The sequence below is a fragment of the Gossypium raimondii genome, chromosome 13 (assembly GCF_025698545.1).
Source record: "Gossypium raimondii isolate GPD5lz chromosome 13, ASM2569854v1, whole genome shotgun sequence".
In the NCBI taxonomy this organism is placed as follows: Eukaryota; Viridiplantae; Streptophyta; class Magnoliopsida; order Malvales; family Malvaceae; genus Gossypium; species Gossypium raimondii.
In genome coordinates, this window is record NC_068577.1 from 58,358,975 (window position 1) to 58,369,184 (window position 10,210).

Genomic DNA, 10,210 nt, shown 5'->3' on the forward strand with positions numbered 1-10,210 from the left:
GCAACTTAAGGCTTAAAAAACAGACTTCTATGGCCACCAAATGGTGTCGATGATCATGACGGTATCATCAACACTTGGTTTCTTTCATGGTTGATAGGAATTTGATGGCATTACAAATTAATATCCGCTAAGTGTAGAAGGTTAAAAATCAATATTATCTTCAATACAACCCCTACGTTTTCATTGAGAAGTCATTACAATCGATCAAACTCAACTCGCATATGGTATGACCACCACTAGATAAGAATAGTGTCTACTAGGGAAAAAACCTAAAACCCTGTCCAATATTAACCGGGGGATTACTTAAGCAATCCTTCTAGAAAAGTATACAAGTGTTATCGTCCAAAATCATTTGAATTAAACTAGACCGAGCGGATCAAAAATTATTTCAGATATCGATCCCAAAAAGAATTTTGAACCGACTCAAAAACCAATTTAGAAAAACAATTGAACCAAAATTTTAATATTTTATTTTTAAAATTTTTAATTATTAATTTAATCAAATCAAATGAACCGATTAGACCCACTAACCTAATCAATTTGACCACCAATCCCGATCAAAAAATCTTATTATCATCTCTTAAGTTTCGATAACATCAATCATTCCTTTATACATGCCTTAAGTTGTGTAAGGTAGAGGTGAGTTCAACTCTATTTGATTGGGTTTTATGAATTTTTTTATACCACCAATCATAATTTGATTCAATTTGGTTTGATTTTCAATTTCTCATAGTAATTGTAGCTTTGAGGTTTTGGAGTTAATTTTGACAAAAAATGAATTTTATTTACTAACTTTGGATTTCAATCCCTTCCATAAAAAAAATATAATTTTTCTAAGTAAATAAAAATATATAATTTGAAATTATTTAGTAGAATAAGACAGCGTCATCTGAAAACTGAAAATGGTTGTCAACAAAGCAAGACCCATTTTATTATATAAGGTAAAAAATGCTCCCATGTTTTAAACACTAAGAAGAATTTTTCAAAAAGCAAAAAACAAATGAAGGGCGGCTTATATGAAACCTATTCACTAAAAGTTCAACATTTTACAGCAAATACAAATTTTTTAAAATAATAATTAAAAAAAAAACCATTATATGCCCCACTCTTCCATGTTCATTCATAATCATCTCTTTTGAAATTAGTTAAGTGGGACCAAAAATAAAAGAGAAAAAATACAAAACAAAGTTCACAGGCACTTACATATTTTTTTAGGTAAACCACAGCAGGAGAATTGCCCTTCATCATAAATTGAAAGCAGAGCTATGCGTGCACCTGGTAAGATTTTTAAGAAATTTTCAAGTTTTTAACGAGTTGGTATAAGGTCAACGGTTCAGAGAATGTAAACAAAAAGGATTTGACCTTGGATTGTTCGATGAATAGCTTGCTGCCTTCCTCAAATATGTTTTGGTTGTGTGGTCTTTTCATTTCTTGTACCTACAAGCTCCGGTAGTCTATGACTGTTACTTCGTCTTCGGGTGCGTCTAGGTCTTGATAACTGTGCGACATAAAACGGGGTGAGCTTTAATAAGATGGCTTTTGAAGAGAAACACGATATTCAGTTAGGCAATCAAATTTTACAAGGGGCAAAGTGGGGCAAGTAGAATGGGGGAATAGATTTCAACGGCAAAGGAATGGTTAATGACATGCATTGTCACAAAATTTATGAACATGAAGCGAACTATGTTGTTGAAATAAGTCTGGACCAGCCGGTACACCGATCCAAAGCAAGGGAAAGAACCGGTTGACATGCAAACTGATACAAACCAGAATAATAATAATAATAATAATAATAATAAACAGTTGAGCTGGAGATTGAACGGGTTTTATAATTTTTTAAATATTTTATAATTTTTTATGAACAATAATAATTTATTTAATTAAACCAGTCTGGGAACCAATGGCCTGACCAATTTGATGACCAGTCTGGTTCCGAAAATGTTGGTACTCAAGCAAACTTGTAATTAAGGTTAAGCTCTGCAAGTAACGTAGCTGCAGCTCATCCGTATGATTTTGAAAACAGTCTCTCAAGCTAACTTACCTTCGTAAACGCCGAGGATCCTGACGGAAGCCAGGAGGCAAAAGAAATGGGGCCGGTCCACTTAAATTAGGTCCAGGACGTCCACTTCTACTATTGCCTTCGAAAGGAAGCGGACCGCCCTGCTCTCTGAACACCTGCATTGCGAGTTCAGGTGGAGCTGGAACAAAAGGTCCCAATGGACTGCAAGTACAGAAGTATAAGCTCTCAAGGAAAAAATAAACAAACTATTGCTACTTGCAGAACAGCATTAAGACCTACCCAGCACCGGGAACAGGCATCAAGACTGGTGGAGGTGCCATATCTGAAGAAAATGGAGTTGCAACATGCATCCCTTGTCCACCAAATGACTCAAACATTAGATCATCACGGTTCCCCCCTTCAGGGCCATCGTTGTTGGATGGAAAATCACTTGATTGAGGGTTCTCAGACCTATCATATCTATCACTTCCATTTGCTCGATTATCACGTTCTCTACGTGAGCCACGCTCATCTTTCAAGCGGTTTTCCAACATTTTACGTCTCAGAGGCTTGTCTTTCTGCAAGAAGAAAAAAGTAAGATAAAGGGAAGCAAACATGAGGATATAAAGCTGTAGGAGCAACCATAACATCAAAACAACAGCAATTGTAGGATACCGGAACAGATTGTTGCATAACAGGTGTCCCACCAGGTGCACCTGGATCACTGTGAATGGCAACAATGTATATCGTATATGAGTGTCCTTAAAATAAAGATATATACAAATAACAATATGCTGCATGTAAGACCGACTTACTTCATGTAGTTCTGGAAATAAAGCTCTTCACGCACTTTAGACGTTAGCTCCATCACAAGCTCCGGATGTTTGAGTTTAAGATGCTTGTGCACGAACTCTGCAGCATGAAAGAGCTTTGTGCAACCCTTGGCACCACAACCATACTTCCAACCATACTTTTCATCCCTGATTTTCCGGACAAAAGGATCCAAAGCTTCAACAGCAGCAGCATCTAGTTTCTCCTTAGCCGTCATTAATTCTAAAGGATCTTGACCCTTCAACCTCTCTTGCCAGCGTGTGTCAAGGTTTTTCTCCCACTCAGATCCATTGATAGTCACATCAGAACCCTTTCCCTCTTCTCTCACATGCCTAAGTCCCTTGGCTTCGCTCGTTTCAATCAGTCCATAATAATCCAAGCCATGGACACGCCACAAGTAAGTTATAAGAGTATCCAGAAGCTCAACACCTTCCAAGCCTTTCACAGAAGTCAAGCCACGTACAATAATCACAGGGCCAGTCGAATTACCATGAGATTTATCTCTAGTTATTTGGTTGTCAGGTCCACTAAGAATATTTTCATTGATTCCTTTTTCAGAGTCCAGTTTACGCATTAGGCTCTGTGCTTGTTCAATATCAATCGAAATTCTTCTGGGATCAGAATTTATGGGGTGAGCCTTCGGAGCTGCGGAAAGATCAGTTTCTTTAGTAGGTTCCCTAGCATTTCGCTTTCTTTTGCCACCAATGTCTGCTTCATCTTCAGAATTAGGATCGCTGGTCTGTTCTGATTTCTTTGATGACAAAGAATTGACAGCAGGACTTCTGCATCACCAATATAAGTTATTGGACAACAGATGGAAAACAACTAGCATGCAAGTGTGAAGAAACATTATGCGAATCTTACAAGTCCAATGTTCCACTCTGCAGATCAAGCAAAAAGTCCTTGGCAACTTTACGCGCAAGCTCATTTCTCCTAAAATGGAAATGTCGAAAACAAAATAAAACATGAAATTTAAGTAGTGAATCCAACAATAATGCAATAAAATGACACCATGCTACAAAATGCTGGGCTGAGGGGATCCATCAGCTTTGTAACAAATTCATGAACTGAAACATCAAGAAAAATGCAATTAAACTAACCTTTCAATAACAGTGACTAAGTTTGTTGGATGATATTTGTCTTTCAACCTACATATATATGCAAGTCTAATTAGAACACTGAGGTGAATGGAGAGGGAGGAATTCAGTAAACAAAGGGAACTACCAGTCCTCATTTTTGTGAGCATCAAAAAAGGCTCGTTTCTGGGTAGATATATACTCTGACTTGTATTCTTGATACCTACACAGTCAAAAACCACAGTTTCAGCAGCAAATCTCAAACAAGGTAAAACAAAACCACAACATTATTCCTCATCTATACCTGCGCTCAGCTTCAGCTGGTAGTATATCATCCTCAAGCTCTTGAATGAATTGCTTGTATGACATCAATCCTTCTCTGAAAATTTAGCCAACAATCAATGATAATTGATAAGAACAGTCTTGAAATCACCTCAATTAAAAGAGAGCTCCAATGTTGCTAGGCTTGCCAGCAATGCAATGAAAAGTAATTCAAACCTCATCTAATACATGAGTCCTTAAATGAGATGGAAAGCTAACCTTTGTGTACTCCCCGAACTGGAAGCATCAATGTAACCACCTCGGCCAGAATCCCAATCTGCAAAAGCAATATTATTTGGCAAACTAGAAACACAGCATAAATAGAAAAGATTGATAAAAAGTTTGTTAGTGGGGCAGTATACAGTAATGCATCATCACCCTATGGAATTTTCAAAGGAACACGCCTACTCATTGTAGTGATATCATCAACTGCAATTATGCATCATTTAATAGATGCCCGAATTTACTACCATCATATGCATCTCGATACTTTCCAAAATGATGCTACTATCTAAAAAGGGCTAAAAAAGGAAACCTGGATGCAAAAAACTAATTTCTAGTTTTATCCCAGTATTAATCTCTGATTATCATAATTCATTGCATGAAAAATGAGCTACTCCTAATCAGCAGGAATTTGATTGGTTCAAAAATGAAAAAATTGGTGGAACTGAACTCTTTACAGAAGTAAATTTTAAAATCTGGCCGCAAGAAATGTGAGTCTATAACTGTAATTTAATAGAACCAAACCAACAAGCCTTAATCCCAATACATTTGAAGTATCTGTCCATGTCAAAAGATGAGATAGGATTTTACACTGGTTGTCACAGCCCTACTGCAACCCTCCTCCTTTACCCGGGCTTGGGACCAGCAATGCAAGCACAGGCGGAGTTTAAGCATATCAATAATAAGAGAGAAAAAGAAGGCAAATACAAAGGTGAAACTAGAAGTGCTTCAAGATTCTTCCAGGTGAAAGAATTGAAGTTTGAGGAAATTTGAAATTAGTTAAGCAATTTCAAGAGAGGCTCACCTTGATAGCCACCAGTTGAGCGACCAAAGTATCGGCCATGAGGCCTTTCTTCAGGGTGACCGGTCCTTCCCATCATCTCGCGATCGTATCCACCACCATAGTCATACCCAAACCTGCAGCATCAAAATTTATTTACAGCATGAGCAAAATCTGAATATAAGCAAATCTGCCAAGTGAAAGGCTCAAATCATATATGATCGTATAATAATAAATGAACAAAATACGAAACATAAATTAAATCCAGTGTCTAAATAATGATTCATGCAGTCGTGTAGAGAAGAAACAGAAAACATAGCAATATGAGAACCGAACGAATCATCCATTCTCAAGTGACATCATAGAAAATAAAAAATCAGCTTCAAATACTCAAAGGCAGTCCAGAATTTGGCAAAATCATGTGGCTTTTGGTAATAGGAAAGGAAAGTCCCCTAGTTCCTTGACAAACAAGGGGTCCTTGAAATATGTAAGGACTATGACTATCTAGCAGGAAATGATGTGAAGACTTGAATGATCCATATAGAAATTTCTCAAGCAAACCAGCATAAACACTTGCATGCCCTTCAATGACCATAAAAATGCTACCCCCTAGCATCCTGCAAAATTACTTACATAGTGGGTCAAATTCAGTCTCCTATATTTATGGTTCTTTTACAGGGCGAACAGTAACCAGTAGGTAGCAATTCATGCAGTTACCATACTCTTTCAGTTAACGAACTTCAAGATTAGATCAATTAAGCAAAATACTAAGTCTATCAAATCAGAAATAAGTTCATAGCATTAAGCACACCAAAAAAAACCGATAGTTCAAATGCATATAGCTAGTTAATCTGCAATAACATACATTTTGATTTTAATAACAAAATGAATCTAAAAATAAATAAGTAAAGCATTACCTTCTATCTCCAGGTCCAAATCCTCCTCTAGGGCTCCCTCTCCTCCCTCTGTAGCCTCCGTCCTCCCGCCTAGACCTCTTATAAGATGGTGACCTCCGCGGCGGAGGTGAGTGTCTCCTATCCCTGTAAAACGGCGGAGGAGGAGGGCTAATACTATTGCGTCGCTTGTAATCTCTCTCCCTGGTAAGTGGAGGTGGAGGAGAGCGGTTGCGATCGTAGAAGTCGCGGTCCCGCCGCTCACGAGAGTCTCGTTCTCGGCGTCGAGGCGGAGGCGGCGATGGCGGAGAGGAGTTCGGATAGTCAGATGACGGAGGCTGTCTGTTATTATTATTGTTGTTATCATTGTCTTTACGGTCGCCGCCGCCACGGCGGTCGTCGAGGGAATCAGCCGGCATGTTTATGACGTCGGCCATGGGTGATGGGGGCAGTAAAACGGAACCCTAGTAGGATAAAATAGAGGTAGGAAAATGAAAAAAAACTGTTTTTATTTCATTTTTTCGCGGGGACTGAGGATCGAAAGCACGAAGTGAGGGAAAAAATTTGCACGGAGTAAAAATTGGGTAAATTATAGATTTAATCACTTACGTATGATTTAAATTATATTTTGGTCTTTGAGCTTTAAAATATTATAATATGGTTGTTAACGTTATTAATTCATTGTTATATTTTAAATGGAAATTTTAGTTCAAATTGAGCAATTAATTTTTTTATTGATTTAATTTTTAAAACTTTTCTTTTTTCCTTTATATTTTCATATAATATGTATCAGTACTATTACTTGATATTATATTAGTATTGTTACCATAAATTAAAAATAAGCATTTTATTATTCACCAAAAGAAAACATATTATTTGATGATGGGTGCAATAGATGTTGATTGTAGTGTAAAAGTAGTACGAGGGTGCCGGAATATATTTTATTCTCTCTACTAAAAAATGGGTCTATTAGTCATTATACATTTGATCAATGAGCAATTTGGTCCTTCTATTAACAATTTAATCCATTTTTACTGTTAAAAACTGGTGTTTGTACGTTAGCACAGGGTACACGTGCACACCATATGTAATTGTTTGGTTATTTTGTTAGTCATGCTAATATTTAACATAAATGATCAAATTACTTTTTAATCTAATGTATGTGGACTAATTTATCAATTTTATGAATCTTATGACACTTTCACTTAATTGTAGTATATTAAGTTTTGATATAATTAATCTGGAATGAAATAATGCATTTAAAAGATAATTAAGTAGTAAAATTTGAAAAATTAATTATTATAAGATAATAATGAAATCGTAATTTTAGTCATTATAAGATAACACGTACTTAAACTTTAAAAATAAAGTAAATATAAGACATCATATTAATTCGGTTCACGTGCTATTTCAAAGTTTTTATTTAAGATTAAATCATTTGAAAGTTACAAAATGATTATTAAATTTTTCGAATTTTATTTAAGTTATTAAACTATTTGAAAGTTTGCATTTAAATCATTAATTTATCTAAAGCTATTAAAACATTATTATATAGCCTTCTTTATTTGTGTTGCATGCACTAATAAAAACTTACAATTTCTTTTTCTTTTACAGTTAATTTTTTTAATGAAATAGTTTTAAACATCATAAATCTGCGTATTAAAATCTAAATAGTTTTATTCTCTAATCTCCGATGTTGACCGTCAAAATGACTTTGATCTAAGGTATATTATTCTACTCATCAATGGATATTGACCCATCATACCGGTCGTCAAATTGTCGCTTAGAGCTCGCTAACTAGACTTCTTTTTAAAAATAACTTAACAGCCTAGTGACTTAAAAAAAATTTAAATAGTTCAGTTACTTAAATGGGAATTTTTCAATAATTCAGTGACCATTTTGTGACTTTTTAAAGTTAAGTAATTAAAAAATAAACTTACTAATAATTTAATGATTTTGGGCGTAGTTTACCCATTCCAATTTAATATAAATTTCAAGTGATGAAATCTTATAAAATCTTATTTATCATCAATTAAGTTCCAATTTAAGGAACAAAAGTACAACCTTAATATTAAAATTGGAACATTGCTTATATTTATTGAAAAAATAAAAACCTTTCAATAATTATAAAAAAGTCGGTAGCTTTGTCATATACCCGAAAAATTTTCGGCCCGCCTCCTAGGCCCGGGCCCGGCCCGAAGTATGGGCCTAAAATTTTTCCCAGGCCAGGGAAAAATATCATAAGCCTGAGCCCGGCCCATTTTTTAATAAACATTAAAAAATTATTTTAAAAATAAAAAATATTTTAATAAAAATTATCATTTATCCCATGTAATCTATTTACATATTTACATATTTTTAATCCGCACCAAAACAACATATTTAATAAAAAATATATCAAAATACCTCTTATTCCTCTGTCTCTATATCACATACAAATATGCACTCCAAGCAAGCTTAAGTATAGCAACAAGTAAAGGATTTCCTCTAAGTTTCAATATTGCCAAGCTAACTCTTGCTTCCAAGTTCTCAGAGTCCTATGAATGGAGCAAAGGTGCAAAATTGATTGCCACACCTTCCTTGAAAATTTGCACTCAAAGAAATGTGATCACGTCTCTTTGCAGTATTCATACAAAAAAAAACAAAACAAGTATCAACCGAAATTCCAAAAGTAAGCAACCGAAAATTTTGTTTAATTGCTTGATTGTTCTGAAAAGTAATGAAATAATTTGGGTTTTTGTTGCGGTAGAAAATTAAGAAAAAAATTTGCGGATTTGTGCATATGGTGATATTATATAATAAAAGATTCAAATGTTGATGATATTAATATTGAAATTTTTATGTTGCATATAAACAAAAAAATATTTTGAACTAATTATAGAGAAATCTCTAGCTTTAATTAAAAGTAAAAGAATGTCATTCAACAATCCGTTTGTGTGGATTAATAGAATTTTCAATAGCAGTGACCAATTCAAGTAATTATCTTAATTAATATAATTAAATTGGCAAAATAAATTTTAAAGTGACCAAAATAGAAACAATGTTATTTTAAAATGACCCGTGGTAAAATTTACCCTTAATTTCAAATAACTCCTTTCGAATCACAAATTCGCAATATTTACCATATATATTTTTTAAAATTTCAATTACGTCTTTCTTTAGATAAAAAATGTAAACTCAGCAATGAAAGCAACACCACACCAAACCAAGTGTCGTTCTTATCTTTTCGATACCTTTTCCCCCTAATTTTTTTTTTAATTTTTCCCCGACAGATTTTAATAGATTTACTAATTCGCAAATCCATATAATTAGCTACTTCAACATAAATATAATATAAATTATTAATTAATTAAATTTTATTTATATTTTTTTGACATATTAAACATATTATTCTTATATGTCATATATATTTTAAATTATTTTATAATTTATAAATTATTAACTGACGTAACATATTAGATAAATAGTGTTATATTAGCATGAAGTACAAATGAACTACTACACAAATTGTCATACCAACATCATTAAAAATTAAATTTTCAGTCAATATTTTAGTTAAAGAAAACAATTTGACTCTTTTAAAATATTAATAGTTTAATTTAACTTTGAAAAAAAACCAAATTGACAAAATATATAAATATTGATAACTAAATTTATTATTATCCTAATTTATTTAACATTTCATGTATTCCTATCATATTAGCTTGGGTTTTGTAAAGAATATACTAAATTAAAAATTATTTAGATAAATTTGCAAAAATTAGAAAAAATACTACCATAACAGTTACCAAATTTAGTATGATATTAAGGGTCTATTTGGATAGATATTTACCTACAGTTATTTTTGTCTTCTATTACAGTATTATTATAATATCTAACATTATCGGAACTACCATTTTATTAAGCACAAGTAAAATTTGTCAATATGATAATAAACCCACCACCTAATAGATTTTTTCTTTAAAAATTTGTCAAGCTTCGATGAATCGCCGTTACATGCCACATGAAGGCAAACTAAAGGAGACCGAGTCAACCGAGTCATTTTCCGCCATCAAAGACGGTGGGTGAAAGTGCACACACGTGGGAA

The 10,210-nt window shown here is 33.7% G+C and overlaps 1 protein-coding gene across 1 annotated transcript; it reads right to left on the reverse strand.

The window, feature by feature from the left end:
- Window positions 1-1,012: 1,012 nt before the first annotated feature.
- Window positions 1,013-6,660, reverse strand: LOC105782087 (serrate RNA effector molecule). Its single transcript, XM_012606573.2, has 13 exons — window positions 6,148-6,660; window positions 5,255-5,367; window positions 4,447-4,504; window positions 4,211-4,285; window positions 4,055-4,129; window positions 3,931-3,978; window positions 3,695-3,763; window positions 2,815-3,612; window positions 2,675-2,723; window positions 2,300-2,577; window positions 2,042-2,221; window positions 1,363-1,498; window positions 1,013-1,275 (listed from the first exon to the last, which is right to left on the reverse strand). Exons 1-12 carry the CDS (start codon window positions 6,558-6,560, stop codon window positions 1,438-1,440), a joined length of 2,217 nt encoding a protein of 738 aa, XP_012462027.1. The 5' UTR covers window positions 6,561-6,660; the 3' UTR covers window positions 1,013-1,275; window positions 1,363-1,437.
- Window positions 6,661-10,210: the final 3,550 nt, after the last annotated feature.